General features: G+C 38.3%; 2 protein-coding genes across 2 annotated transcripts; one reads left to right on the forward strand and one right to left on the reverse strand.

The window, feature by feature from the left end:
• The first annotated feature begins 6148 nt into the window (after positions 1 to 6148).
• On the forward strand, positions 6149 to 7201 carry LOC104815163 (mitogen-activated protein kinase kinase 5-like). Its single transcript, XM_010543478.2, has one exon. It carries the CDS (start codon positions 6155 to 6157, stop codon positions 7142 to 7144), a length of 990 nt encoding a protein of 329 aa, XP_010541780.1. The 5' UTR covers positions 6149 to 6154; the 3' UTR covers positions 7145 to 7201.
• Positions 7202 to 8306: 1105 nt separating this feature from the next.
• Positions 8307 to 11920, reverse strand: LOC104815164 (4-coumarate--CoA ligase 1-like). Its single transcript, XM_010543479.2, has 4 exons — positions 10768 to 11920; positions 8852 to 9264; positions 8645 to 8747; positions 8307 to 8564 (listed from the first exon to the last, which is right to left on the reverse strand). The coding sequence occupies exons 1-4, from the start codon at positions 11791 to 11793 to the stop codon at positions 8445 to 8447; spliced, it is 1662 nt and encodes a 553-aa protein (XP_010541781.1). The 5' UTR covers positions 11794 to 11920; the 3' UTR covers positions 8307 to 8444.
• Between the last annotated feature and the right edge of the window lie 3734 nt (positions 11921 to 15654).

The raw sequence follows: 15654 nt of genomic DNA on the forward strand, positions 1-15654 counted from the left end.
GGGGGTTGGTTTGTCCACGGTCAAGTCTGATCAGGCTCGGACCAAGCTCGTTGGCCGTTTCCTTTTTCTCGGCGAACGGGAAAATTTCTCCAATTTTTCTCTGAGCCTAATCCGGCGGACCAAGTTCTGGTCAGCCGGACCAGTCTTCCTTCTCCCCTGGTCCGCCTCGTCTTTTGGTCCGTCTGTCCGAGAGAGAAACAAGCCTGGTCCGGCAAACCAGGATTGGTCAGCCCCGGACCAGCCTGTTCTTCCCCTCTCTCGGTCCGGTTCTTGGTCAGGCGGAGTCCGTTCTGTCGGAGTACGTCTGGTCCGGCGGACCAGGAGTGGTCAGCCCCGGACCAGACGACTCTTTTCCCTTTGGTCCGTTCCTTCTCGGTCAGACGGAGTGCCCCTCACTCCGACACGTCTGGTCCGGCGGACCAGGACTGGTCAGCCCCGGACCAGGCGTGTATTTTCTCGGTCCGGTTTGTCGGCGGACCAGGACTGGTCCGGCGGACCAGGACTGATCCGGCGGACCAGGCCGTGTTTTTCTCTTGGTTCGACTTTCTTCCCTTGGTCCGACTGACTTTGTGCGTAATGTTCCAGTCTCGGTCTGGAGCTGACCACACGTGGTCCGGCGGACCGGGACTGGAACTTTCTTCTCCCTCGCGATTTCTCCGATTCTATTTCGATTTTTCTCCCCCGAATCGATTCGGGGTTGCTTCCAAATGCTACTAAAACACAGTTTGACATCCCTAAACTATTCTAAACCTCAAACACGCAATGAAATCTCGATTTGGACCATCACACATTGAGAACAAGATCTCACAACTCCAACTCAAGCCACTCACCTTATTCTTGAGTTTGTCCGAGCGTGTGTGTGTTCCTGGTGGCTCCACATGACGTGAACACCTTCAGGGCACGTCTAGGGACGTTCCCCCTTGCTTCCCCGAGCTCCCCTTGCCCTGGTTCGTCGCCTTTCTCTCCCTCTCTCCCTCTTTCTCTACTTCCTCTGTTTTGCCCGAAAATGGCTAAGGCAGAGGATTGAGAGCTGTTTATGGCGTGTGAGAGGGGTCAAGTGGGCTCGAGCCCAGGCTCATAGGCGAGCCTGCAATACCCTCGAGGTGTGGGAGGCGACTGGACGGCGAGTGGGCCCCGGAATCCGGCGAATTCCGCATCCCAAGGTGGCAACAGCGCAAGTTGCGTTATCTGTCATTCCCGGTCCGCCGGACTAACTTCCTGGTCCGCCGGACCGGGGTCAGTTTATTTTTTTTTGAAATTCTTCCCAGTCCGCGCTGTCCAGTCCTCACTCCGACTGAGCGGTTGGTCCGCCGCGGACCATTCCTAGTCCGGCGGACCAGCCCTGTTTTTTTTTCTTTTCTTCTTTTTTTTTTCTTTTTTCTTTTCTTCATTCTTTCTCAGTCCTTTCCGCACGTGACGATCCTCGTGCCTCTCCCCGATATTGTACCGTCACTTTTGATGATTTCGTGATATCTCTATTTAATTATTCATTTTAATAATTAAATATTCAAATCGGGTTTCGGGGTATTACAATGCTAGTCCATGTGACAATCTCATGCGGGTCATTCCAGTATTCTGTTCTCCAACGAATACCTACGATTGTGATCGTATCCAATATCTATGATTATCTATATGATCATCAATCACACATCATACTAGTCTTAGTATATCATTATTCCCATAATGATACATGACTATGGAGTTTAGTATTGTTCATAACAATACATGGATTTCATAACATATTAAAGCATGCACAATACATAATGAATCAAACACTCATTCATAAACTATAGAAAGTGTCAATACATCAAATGTATCTAAGTAAAGCTCGCAAACAGTACATCATAGAGCACTAAACCAACAGAACTCACTTCCTAATGGGTCAGCCATCCTCTCACTGCTCTAGATCAATCCTCCTTAACTCTAGAGTTTCAATTGGCAATCATCTAATTCCTCCAAATTAAACTTCTGATTTTTTCCAACCGAAATCTGTTGGAATTTCGTTGGAAATTTCCAACCGATTTTTTTAATCGACATCCGTTGAAAATTTCCAACGGAAATCCATTGGAAATGTCGTTGGAAATTTTCAACCCAATTTTTCAATTGAATACGTTAAACATTCCGTTAAAAATTTTCAACGGGAGTTTCCAATGGATATCAGTTGGAAATTTCAATGGAATTTTAATGGAAATCGTCATTGAAAACCGTTGAAAATCCGTTGAAAATTTTCCTACATATAAATCCGTTTGAAAATCGATGATTTTTTTGTAGTGTCTGGAGCACCTTAACTTGTGGTTACATATTCCTATAACCATTGGCTCTTAAGGATGGGTTTCGCAACTTTGCTCTAATAGAAGAAATTATCTCTCGCAACTTTGCTCTAATAGAAGAAATTATCTCCATTGAAAGTTATAGGGATGAGTTTTATCTTGATGTTGTCCATTGTCTGATACTAGAGCTTGGAAGAAGGGGTTGGGTTTTCGATGTTAAGAGACCATTGGTCTCTGATACCATAAAAAAATTGAGAGCTCAATGACGAATGAATCTGAATGAGAGAATGAGCAGATTAAGATGAAAAAAATGTTGTTATATTCAATGTGTATTCTTCTGTTGTACATGAGTTTATATTATATATAGATTTATATGGTAGAATATATGTCAAGTAGAATGTAAATCTAACCTAAAATAATTCTGTTGGTTTTTCCTGGGATCTCATGAGCGAATCTAATTCCTAAGAGATCGATTCTAGGGTTTGTGCAGCGGAAGTAAAACAAAAATTTATAGAACCCTAGAACCATGCTGCTATTGAATTTGTAGAAACGTTAGAACGCTTACCTCAATCGATCTGGGGCCTGTATCAACTGAAGAATTCGTCCGATCACTTAGGGAGGAAGATTACCTCGCCCTCTACACGTATCCACACCTCGGGATGGATTCCAACGATTGGAACTTGTCTGCTAGGACCCGAATCTCTATTCGATATGTGCACCGAGAAATCTCGAGACTTAGAACTCGTTTTTGGATCTCCAAAAACTCTTTCTTTTCTGCCAAAAGTCGGCTGCTCGAAGTCTCCCCCTAATTAGGGTTCTAATCTCTTTTTTATAAAGTGATTTAACCCTAATTTTGGTTTAATTACGAAAATACCCAGAGCCCAGAACGGACGGTCCAGAAATGCACGTGGACCGTCCGTTCCAGCAAGCTTCCGTCTCGGTTTTTCGTCGTTTTCTCTCGTGCATTTGTCCTTCCCTGCGTGTGTGACCCTGTAGGCTCATTCGACATAGCAGTATAACCTGAAATCCCTATTTCGGGTATACAAGTCATAGGCGGTCTCTAGCAAGACACTATGACTACCTATCTCGAATAGAGTTTGTTCGTGATCATACGAACGCCAGTGATGATTCCGGCTGATGATCCTTTTGTATCGCGATATCATATGTCGAACATAAGGCATGGACAAGCCACCTTATCTGATTCGACTGCTTTCTCGTTAACTGAGTTTTGACTGTCTGAAATAGACGACGTTCGTCTATAGTGCGGCCACACATTTCTACAGTCTCGCTCACACGAGGGGCCCAGCGATATCTCTCTCTTTTACGAGAGGTACAAATTCCGTCTTGACTATCTACAATCCAGTACATGATTCGTTTCGTGCCTGATACACGCCTTTATAATCCTCCTGTTACGCAGGACGTTAGACGTATTCAAAGCACGCAACTCGTCATGTTGGATTCCGTAGATATCTCAGGTCTTAGGATCCAATCATGGAACCGTCATATGAGATTCTAGTCATGACTCTAGTCCATGTGACAATCTCATGCGGGTCATTCCAGTATTCCGTTCTCCAACGAATACCTATGATCGTGATCGTATCCAATACCTATGATCATCTATGTGATCATCAATCACACATCATACTAGTCTTATTATGTCGTTATTCCCATAACGACATAAGACTAGGGAGTTTAGTATCATTCATAATGATACATGGATTTCATAACATATCTAGCATGCAAGAACATGTAATGAATAAAATACTCTCATAAAAACACATAGAAAGTATCTATACATCGAATGTAACTGAACAAAGCTCATAATCAGTACATCATAGAGCACTAAACCAACAAATTCTGCAATATTTACAAGTATATAAATGGATAGTTTGTTGACCGAATTGACGAGATTGGTCTTGATTGAGAAGAGGATGATCTTGACATTTTTTTTTTCCTAAAGCATATTGCTTCTAGAACTTTCTGAAGTAAAAGGCAAGTGTTGTTGATTTTCAAACACTTGATTCTCGAGTTTTCATGTTTCTGTTCGAGGCTTCGCGTCTGTCCGTACTATTTCAAACTTTCCAAATATTGAGATATATCAGATCTTGAAAAATATTACGAGATATATCATATAATGGAGATCTTATCAAATCCAAAATATATATATTTAGAAATATGTGTTATTATATTTAGTTTATTTATTCAGTGTAAGACTGTTATCTATTTATATGTTATTTTAATTATCAATAAAAGAAATTATTCCGTAAATTTCTACATGGTATCAGAATTTCTGGTATTTTTCTACTTTGTTGGTATTTTTATAAAAAAAATGGTGGTTGATAACGAGAGTGAAGATGAAGATGGCGATGATATATCAATCCAGTGGTAATATTATTTCGAGTTTTTTTTATTAAGAATAAGAGAGTCATTTTGTTTTTTTATTTTCTCGCTTAATTCCACATATTTCAAAAGATTATTCATATAACCATCAATCATCTTACTCTTGCAAAAATTTGTTGTCACTAAACGCTTCGCGTAGTTGCCTTCCAATCTCAGATGAATCAGAGTTATTCACGAGATTCCTTTTTCGCATCGCAATTTTTGTCCTTTTATGTTATCATCGAACGATTCTTTTGTATGTGTTGTCAAATTCGCAATGCAATCATTCATTTGATTTTTTTAGTTATGTCTTCTGTTGACTTTCGCAAGGTCATATGGTTCAAACAACATGTATTTGATCATCTTTTCTACAAGTTTGGCATTCTGTAATCTTCACACTCTAATTTAAAAGGGATATTGAGATATACCGGATCTTGAAGAATATTACGAGATATATCGTATAATAGAGATCTTATCAAATCTGAAATATATATATATATATATATATTATATTTGGTTTACTTATTCAGTGTAAAACTTTTATCTATTTATATATTAGAACTTATTTTTATTATTAATAAAAGAGATCATTCTATATATTTCTACACCAAACATGTCCGTCTTTGTCAAGGTGCTGCTCCGAGAGTTCTTGATTATCGTTGTCTTGATACTCCAAGACTTCATCCATAATACCCGATCCAAATGTTCCTAGACCTAAACATTTAAGAATATGATATTTGGAACAACTTGTAACTTCTTCATACGCAACCTTATAATCGATCAAATCAGCTCGATGATTTCTTCCGTTTTTGTTCTAATTCAACTTGAACAATGTTACTTTGGATATTTATATCAAGTTCCATTTGGTTATATCCGAGTTCAGTTATTTAAAAAAACTATAGACATTCGGTTTTAATATCACTTAAGTTTTTATTGGTAAAAATATTCATCATTAAAAAATGAACTTTAAAATTATTTATTTTATTCTATTCGATTTAAATTTTATTTTTTTGAATTTTAAAAAAAATCATAACTTATATCGGATTCCATACGATTGTTCATTTGATTCGGCTTAAACTAGTCAGATTCGGTATGATTGCGTCAGTTTCTTGGAGCTCACGGAACCCCCTTCGTCTAAAACGCCGCCGTTTTGACGAAGCAACGCTGACCAAAATTAGACAATATAGTTTTTGGTAACTAATCTATTCAGAAAAAGAAAATAAAGACACAATGGGACTTTAATTTTTTTTCTTATATATATATATATATTAGTATGTTTCCTATTAATTTAGATTTCCATATTGGGACGTATCACTAATGTTATTGGGAGAACATTGACCAACGGAACTATTATGGAAATTGTTTGAAAGAACAAAACATACGAGGATTAATATGCTTACGAATTAAAAACTTTTGACCAATCCACTCGAGGAATTAATTTTCAGGTATTTAAAGACTTTGAATCGACGACCGTTAGAGCTCAGATTCCATCTCTCTCCTCAGCCATGCAACCGATTCAATCGCCTGCCGCCGGAGCCGCCGAGCCTGGTCAGAACCGTCCCCGGAAGCGACCGGACCTTACCTTGCCCCTTCCTCACCGCCACGTTTCCCCCGCCGTTCCATCCGGTGACTCTGCACCATTTTCCGGCGACTCTACGTCGTTTTCCGGAAAACCCGCCGTGAGGAGATTGTCGGAGCTGGAGCGTGTGAGCTGGATGGGCAGTGGTTTTGGCGGGACGGTATACAAAGTGATCCACAGGCCGACATCGAAGCCATACGCGATCAAGGTGATCCACGAGAATCGAGAGGAAATGGTTCTTCGCCAGATCCGTCAGAAGATCGAGATCCTCCATGGCTTGAACCACCCAAATCTGGTGAAATGCCATGACATGTTCCGACACGACGGTGAAATCCAGGTTCTGCTTGAATTCATGGACAAAGGGTCTTTGAAAGGAATCCATGTTTTGCAGGAGCAGAAGCTTGCAGACCTTTCAAGGCAAATTCTAAGCGGCTTGGCCTACCTTCATGGCCGCCAAATTGTCCACCGCGACATCAAGCCGTCGAATCTCCTCATTAACTCAGCCGAAATCGTGAAGATCTCTGACTTTATAGTGGTCTGGATCCCTGCCCAGACCATGGATCCGTGTAACTCACCTGTCGGAGCCATCGGGTACATGAGCCCGGAGAGGATTAACACCGATCTGAATCGAGGGCCGTACGATGGATTCGCCGGAGACATATGGAGCTTTGGTCTGAGTATACTTGAGTTCTATTTGGGGAGATTCCCTTTTGTTGTGAGCCGACAAGGAAGCTGGGGAACTCTCATGTCCGCCATTTGCATGTCTCGCCCGCCGGAAGCTCCGTCGGAGGCGACGCCGGAGTTCCAACACTTTATCTCGTGCTGCTTGCAGAGAGATCCGGCGAAGAGGTGGACGGCGCAGCAGCTGTTGCAGCATCCCTTTTTGTCTCCGTCGTCACCTCCGGCATCATCATAGGGTTTTTTCGTCCCTTGCCTTTTTTTTTCCTTTTTTTTCTTACCTCAAAATTTTTACTTTCCTTGTTCGGTTACACAAAAGATTTGTCTTTAACATTGTTGGAAAGTGATTTGTGCCAATTGCTAATGAAATCGATTGTCTTATGAAAACTATACCTATGAAAAAATAGTGTGCCATTTTTATTTTTTGAACATTGGTTGGTGTAAGTCTAATTTTTAGTAGGAATGTCAATCGAACCGGCACGAGTCCCCGTTCATTCCGAGGGTTTTAGATTCGTGTTGAGACTGATTCAATTTTTTCCGAGTCTATAAAATTAAATTCGAAGTACAATCCTATATATTTTGAGCTCCGATAGAGCTAGGTCGGGTCAGATCACTCATTTAAATTGAATTGTAAAATTATTTTTTTCTTTTTTTATTAAGATTTTTTTAAAAAAAATTCAGATTTTCGGGAAGGCACGCATCCGATTCAAAATCCGATTTAAGTCCAATCCAAAAATCCGATATTTTTTTTGTCAAAAAACTTAGATACGAAGTCCGTTATTTTTTGGGTTAGGCCACGCCGGAATTCGAATTTCGGATCTAAATTGATACTCTAATTTTTAGACATCAACATAAGACTTTTTATCAATTTTTTCATGACTAAATAACTAAAATTTTATTGTTTAGCGATTGAACGTTGTGATTTCATTCTCACAATGATTTTAACATTCATCGCTGGCCATAATTACACAAGTGGATATTTCGTAGAAACAAAATATTTACTTTGGTCCACTAAATGTTTTCTTTATATATATTATATATATAGCAAAAAAATAAAATATAAATAGATGAATTTGTCACCAAATCCTAGATTACATACATTTAAAATTTACAGGAAAATTTGTTTGATTAAGAAGACAAAGACTAAACCCACTCATTTTTTGTATATATTTATTTAGTTCGTCTTGTTTGTGAAGTTAATCAATTATGCTAAGAAAACACACACACACACATATATATATATATATATATAATATTATTAAATTGAAAATAATCGAAAGCCAGCGGTGGCATCAAGAGAATTTTGAAACTATATAAGAAGAACCTATTGAATAATAAAACATTTGAGAATTTTGATTATATTTGAAGATTTTTGGATCCGAAGTTAAAAGATACGAGGGTCTTTCGCAATAGCAGCAATCTATTCGAAATCCGGTCAGAACATTATACGATATTACAACAAAACCATCAGAAATCAAATATTATGCGAGTCTTTTTGTTTCCCTTTTTCATTACATGATATATATACATTTTCTTCTTTAATTCACCAATCCATTTGCTAGCCTTGCCCTGAGTTCCTTCCTCAGTATTTTCCCAGATGGAGCTTTCGGGATCGAATCCACGAAGAACACTTTGTTGATCCTCTTGTAGAATATAACCTGATGGATGATGATGGCGATGGTGATGATGACGAAACATGAAACAGAGCATTTGATTCCAATAGAGTTTCCGTTGTTACCTGTTTCGAAACATATTTCTTGATCTCATCTTCTGTTATCTCTGAATCTTTCGCCCTCACCACGAACGCAACAGGAACCTCACCCGCCGCCTCGTCTTTCATTCTGCAAATTTTTTTTACCCAAAATCTTCTGAAATCAACACAAATTTTGAAAACACGAGAGAACGTTCGAGCTAGGGTTTCGAGTAGAGAGATTCAGATACGTACGCGACGACGGCGACATCGGTGATATCGGGATGAGCGATGAGCATGGCCTCGAGCTCAGCCGGAGCGACCTGAAATCCCTTGTACTTGATGAGCTCCTTCAATCGATCGACGATGTAGAGCTCGTCGTCGTCGTCAATGAATCCGACGTCTCCGGTGTGGAGCCAACCGTCAGCGTCGATCGTTGCGGCGGTCGCCGCCGCGTCGTTTAGGTAACCTTTCATGATCTGGTGGCCGCGGATGCAGATCTCGCCGGATTTGTTCCTCGGGAGAGAATCTCCGGTGTCGGGATCCACGATCTTCATCTCGGCGTTCCTCACGACGGTGCCGCAAGCTCCTGATTTCACTGGGAATGGTTCCTTTGCGAACCCTAGCGACATCGCCAGGACGGGGCCTGCCTCCGTCATCCCATAGCCCTGGTTTTTTTTTGTCCGTACCGATAACAGTTAACAAAAACAATATTAGTTTTTTCTCACTTTGGCCGATTAATTATTTATTAATCTGAATTCAAAAAATTATAATCTTAATTGTATAGCGAAAAGTTGTTGTGCTTAAACTATTATATCATAATCTTGACAATTATTTTTTTCCTGTTATTATTGGATTATTGATCACATTATCTTAATTTAGAGAGAGAGAAAAAATGACCGAATAAAAATCCAACGCCTGTGAAGAAATAATTAAATTTAAATCTCTTGATACGGAAAATAGAAACTATTATGTTTTTGGGTTCCAAAGCTACAAAACCTACATTACTCTGAAAATTATTTCTTAAAATGTTATGTTTGTTCAAGTTTGTATCTATTAATTGTCATTTTAGACAAGTTAGGATTTTTTTAATAATTTTTTTCGAAAATACGAAGAAAACAACAACAAAATAAAATCATACATTTAATGAGAATTGATTAGTGTTGGTTCAATGCAACAACAACAAAAAAGTTAATACCAAAATCAAACATAATTGTAAGTTACTACTTAGTTTAATTAGTGTAACGTTTTATCCCTTTATAAATCGGTAAATGTCACCGGTCACACCTAACATCCATCTAACCTTTGCTACTTAATTTAATTAAATAAAATTATAATAATCTAATTTTAGTTAGTATGTTGTAAATATTTAGATAATTTTTCTTTTAATGACAAAAATTCATTCAACCACCGGAGGAAAAAAAAAAGAATCACTCAATTAAATATGCGAATTAATATTTATGGATAAAGACACTTTGTCTAACCTCTTCTCTTCCTTTCCATCCAAAGACATTTTTTTTGTTGGTCTTTAATGATGGACTAAAGATTTTTTTTTGGTCGGACGTTTTCCGCGTTGATGTCTCATATACGATGCATAAAATATATTCTTTCCCCCTTTTGTATTTACGTTAATGTATCCTTTTTTTCTCTGGCTTCGTGTTTGCATACATTACCATATACCACAAAAAATGGTCAAACGATGTATACCACATAAAATATTTAAGAGATTTTAGTTTTTCTTTAAACGTTGAAAACATTTTTTTCCTAAAAAATAAAATTTATGTATAAAAACTAGAATAAAAAGCAACCAATCATTATTTCCTCCATATCTTACATTTATTATGCTTTAAATGGGTTTTTTTTTCTGAAACAAAAGGCATAACATATACGCATATACATATAACAACCAAATGATTCACACATATTACAAAAATATTTTAAAAAAATCTTAATTTTTTTATCGCTGAGAAAAAAAACATTGTTTCTTAAAAAAAGATAAATTTTTATACGTGTAATCAAGATAAACAAAAAATAAAAATAAATCAACCAATCGTTCTTCTCCATCCCTTAGATTAATTATTTTATAAATTGGGTTTTTTTGACTGTGGGTTTTTTTTAATCTTAAATTTTTCAAAAGAAAAACAGAAGAAGAAGAAGAAGAAAAGACGTACCTGTCCAAGCTTGGCGTTAGGAAACTTAACACTGACAGCTTCTTCAAGCTCCTTCCCCAAGGGGGCGGCACCAGATTTCACCACCCTCACCGATCTCAGATCGTACTTCTCCGTCTCCGGCGACTTCGCTATCGCCAACACGATCGGCGGCCCTATCGGTGCCACCGTCACTTTATATCTCTGTATCAGTTCCAGCAGCAGATGGATCTCGAACTTGGGCATTATCAGAATCCCTGCTCCTGCCCTCAACCCGCAGAGCATTATCGAATTCAATGCGTAGATATGGAACATCGGCAATACGCAGAGAATCACATCTTTGTTATGGAAATACAGATTCGGATTCTCTCCGTCCACTTGCTGGGCAACGCTTGTTACCAGTCCTTTGTGCGTTAGCATCACCCCTTTTGGAAGACCCGTCGTTCCCGACGAGTACGGGAGCGCCACCACATCTTCCGGCGATATTTCCGGCCGTGGAAGCTCGGATTCGTCGGCGTGGGCCAGCTCGGCGAATCGGTGGCATCCCTCGGGAAGTGGGTTGTTGTCGGTTTCCTTGTCAGTGAACATGATGGAGAGGTTGTCGCTCTTCAGTTCCATGACCTTGTCCGCGTGACAGATTTGTGTTATGATGAGCTTCGCGGCGGAGGCTTTCGCCTGCTTGGCGATCTCCGCCGCGGTGAAGAATGGGTTCGCGGCGGTGGCGACGGCGCCGCGGAAGGAGGCGCCGAGGAAGGAGAGGACGAACTCCTGCGAGTTCGGGAGGAGGAGCATGATGACGTCACCTTTTTCGACCCCGAGCTTGTGTAGCCCGGCGGCGACGCGGCGGGAGATGACGTGGACGTCGGCGTAGGTGTAGATTTCGCCGGTGGGGCCGTCGATGAGGCACGGCTTCTCTGCGACGGTGGAGATGTTCTCGAAGACGTATTCGTGGAGGGGCAGGTGGTTGGGAATATATATGTCCGGCAACTTTGACCGGAAAATGACGTCATCATTCGTTTTCCGGTCACTGATAGCTTCCTGCGGCGCCATTGGAGGAGGTTTTTTCGGGGTTTTCGAGATTCGAATATCGAATTCCTACGGTTTGGGCCTCTTTCGAAGTGATTTCTCGAACTGGGAATCAAGAAATTTGGATTCGAGAGGCCCTGAGAAGAGAAGGAGCTTTCTCGGAGGAGCTCATATAGAGTTCGTCGGAGTTTGGGTACGCACCAGGGGGGTTGGTGAGAGGGTATAACGGTAATTTCAAGGATTTTAGGAGATTTGTGTCTTTTTGTGTCATTTGTTTATCAATTTCGTGGTGCATTCGGTGAGCTGCGTAATTTTTATTTGGACGCTTGGATTTGATCCTCGAGGTCAATTTTATTTTACTTTTTATATTATTTATTCGACGAAATGTCGTTTTTTTTTATATTTTCCGAATTACCCAAAGAACGAAAAAACATAACACGTGTCACGTCACAATATTAATTTAAGGATTTATTCCCGACGATTTTGTACGGAGGGGCGCAGAAGTAAAACTTTAGAAAAATGTGGAGGATATTTAAATAATATGTATGGACAATAAAAATCCACAAAGTCACATGGATATATATGTGCGTAATTGAATGACATTTCCATTTCCGAAATTAAAATTACCATTACAATAACAAAACAAATCTATAAATAAATATATTCATTCTTTTCAAAATTATATAAACTTTTTTTTCAAATTATAAAAGAACAACTCCTAACAAAAACGGTAAAATATGGAGTAATTAGACATCGACAAACGGTTCGGCTATTTGAAACCGAATCGAATTCGACTGGTTTAAATCTAAATTAAAGTGAAACAATTAAAATTAAATAATTATTTGATTATAAAATTTTAAAATCTGAATTAATTAAACTCGAATTAACCGTTGACCGAATAAAATAAATCCAATTAACAATAACCAAATATAACTATTTGTTTTATGATTGTGATATATAATTAAAGTGAAATCTTTAAAAAATTTCTTAAAATGTTTCAAAATTTGTTTTATTTACTATTATAATAGAAGCGAAAAACGAATCGAATCGAATTTTTATTTGGTTACTGGTTTTAATTAGATATAACCAGACAATTATAACTGAAAGAAACCGATTAAAATTAAATAACTATTTGATTATAAATTTTCGAAACCCGAAATAATAAAGTACGGATTAACCGCAACCGAATCGATTGAACCGAAACGTTCGCTCTCCTTAAGAGTAGTGACGAATGATAGAGATTTTGGATAAGCCTTGTAAAGGGAAAAAAAGAATCTTCTGATTACGAATTTCACATTTTAGAGATAGAAATAAAAGATAAGGGCAAAAAGTGGAAAGAATGAAAAATAAGGGGGGAGGAATGGGAAATAGGAGGAATGGGTTTGGTGGAGGGGGAGTGGGTTGGTGAGAGTGGGCTTTGGTTGAAGGAATGGGCCCACATTGTTGTTGTTGATGCTGTTGACCTTTTTGAATCAAAGCCACAAAAAGGAGTTGTTGTATGAGAAATGGAAATGGCTAGCTTTTCACCTACCACCAATTTTAATAATAATAATAATAATGATGATGATAATAATAATAATAATAATATCACTTTCCTTTACCTAATCCCCATACTTGAGACCATATGATCGTACAAGATACAAATCCTATTTTAAAATACCATGTTAGTAGTGATTTTTTTTCAAACCAAACAGATATTTTTAAAAAAAATTATGTATTCTTTTCTTATGATAATTTAATTGGTATCTCCAATAAAAAAATAATATTTTTATTTAATAAGCAGCTGCTTCTGTTCATGAAGCCTTTTTTCCCCCCTCAAAACTCTTCAACCTCATAATCATGAAACCAACATTTTCTTGATTGCTTGAATGGCAGTGGCTCCAACTATATAATGTTATATTCGATATATAATTCAGAAGTTGAAATAGCTCGAATAATTAACGGTATGGAGACTATGATTGGCAACCAAAATCAGAATCTTTTTTTTTTGGTTATGTTCACTATAGGGTTTGAAGATTTTGTGAAGGGCTTCCCCATGATACTTTGCACAATATTAAGCAACAGGCAAGCTTGCAGAAGGAAACATATCAGCTTCATCGGCTGATCATATGTACTCAATTAGGTTAATCATCTATGAAAAGTATCCCGAATTCCATTGTTTATGAAACTAGAAGATAAAATGAATAGTAAAATATCGAAATATATCTATGAAATCGAGGCGGGTCACATGTAGAAAGCAATGTATATGTACCAAAGGAGAGAACTATATATAGCCATGCCATTCTTCATTACATTTTGGTAATGTCTCATGGTCCGTACGTTGCGATCACCATGCAGTCCCCACATGATAATGTTTGGATATTAAAATTGATACGATTCAATTTTTAATTCAAGTCAAATGCGCATATAATATGGGTCCATAAAATAAGTTTAGATTTTATTATGCAGATACCACAATTAATTTCTTACAACTTAATTGGTGTTTTAGTAAATAGCATATGATTAACTTTCTATAAATAGTTTGGTAGTGGCCGTTAATTAGTATCATATGTTTTAAGATAATTTTACAGTTAACACTTTCCATTTCGTGTTAAATTCAAAGACAGAAGAGCACACACACATATATATATATATATATATATATATATGAGCCGTGAAAAGAGCGTTGACCGAGTCAAAGACAGATTGTATAATTATACAGTGGACTTGAGCGGATATTTTTTAAAGGATTGCAAAAAAATATACAAATAAATTTTCACCTTAAAAAACTGTCATTTAAATCCCAAACTTGATATATATAACTAAATAAAACCTCGAGCTTATAAATTGTTACTCTAAATAACCCGTTGGCCGGTTTGACCAAAAATTCAGGCCATTGAAAATCCACCTAGGACCGAGAAGTTGGCATCATCGTGTCCACGTAAGCAATTTTAAATGGCTTTTGTCACATCAGCATATTTTGGTCCAATTTTATCCGGTTTGTGAGTAAAAAAATCCGGTTTTCTAATTTAATAAACCGGTATGAGAAAAAAAGGTAAATAAAGGAGAGAAAAATCGAAACCCAAATTTCACCTACCCTAAAAATCCCTAATTTCATCTCTTTCCTAAACCCTAATCAGAGCGATCTCCTTCAAAATCTCCTCTCGAATGTTGTGTTCGTGATCGGGTGGTGGAAAAAGTTCTGTTCGTGCTGCAGTGGAGTTCGTTCCTTTCGAAAGCTCCTCTGTTGCCTCGAAAGATCCTTTGTAGACTGTAGTTCGAAGGAATCAACATGATTAAGGTAAATTTTTATATGGGTGGGAACAAAGACTACGATAAGGATTGTATTATGCAGTACATGGGTGGTATCGTGTTGAAGGACATGCCGATGGACCCGGACTTTATGTCTTGGTTTACATTGATGTGGTTCGATCACAGGATATGTGGGGACCGATATATGGGTTTTGGTACAAGTTACGTAGTGAACCATTTGATGATATTAGACTTATTAGGCAAGATTGCGATATGGAAATAAGAAGGATGGTCTGAGAAGCTAGAGAAGAGGGAGCAATAGATATATATGTGGACCATGTTATCGACGAGCATATTTTTCCAATATCGCTGGAAGGTCCGTCAGATGAAGAGAGAGATCAAGAGACAGTTGGTGATAAGGTAGTTGAAGATGAGAATGTTGTTATTGATACTGCTAAGAATGTTATTCGTGATAAGAATGATGATGTTGATAGTGATACTGTTGTTGAAAGTGGTGAGGATGGTGGAGATGAGAATGATGATGTTGTAGATGTGAATGATGGTGTTGGTGAAGTTGAGAATGTTGATGTTGGTGCAGATGAAGAAGAAGATGGTGAAGAAGTTGATGAAGAACCTTGTATCCAGAAATGAAGA

Source organism: Tarenaya hassleriana, unplaced genomic scaffold (assembly GCF_000463585.1).
Source record: "Tarenaya hassleriana unplaced genomic scaffold, ASM46358v1 Cleome220, whole genome shotgun sequence".
Classification (NCBI taxonomy): Eukaryota; Viridiplantae; Streptophyta; class Magnoliopsida; order Brassicales; family Cleomaceae; genus Tarenaya; species Tarenaya hassleriana.

Bases quoted from the DNA above. Each gene is read 5' to 3' on its own strand.
- LOC104815163 (XM_010543478.2), top strand. From the start codon at position 6,155: ATGCAACCGATTCAATCGCCTGCCGCCGGAGCCGCCGAGCCTGGTCAG.
- LOC104815164 (XM_010543479.2), bottom strand. From the start codon at position 11,793: ATGGCGCCGCAGGAAGCTATCAGTGACCGGAAAACGAATGATGACGTC. The intron at 9,265-10,767 runs GTACGTCTTTTC...AAAAAAAACCAG, and splicing joins CTAACGCCAAGCTTGGACAG to GGCTATGGGATGACGGAGGC. The intron at 8,748-8,851 runs GTACGTATCTGA...AAAAATTTGCAG, and splicing joins ACCGATGTCGCCGTCGTCGC to AATGAAAGACGAGGCGGCGG.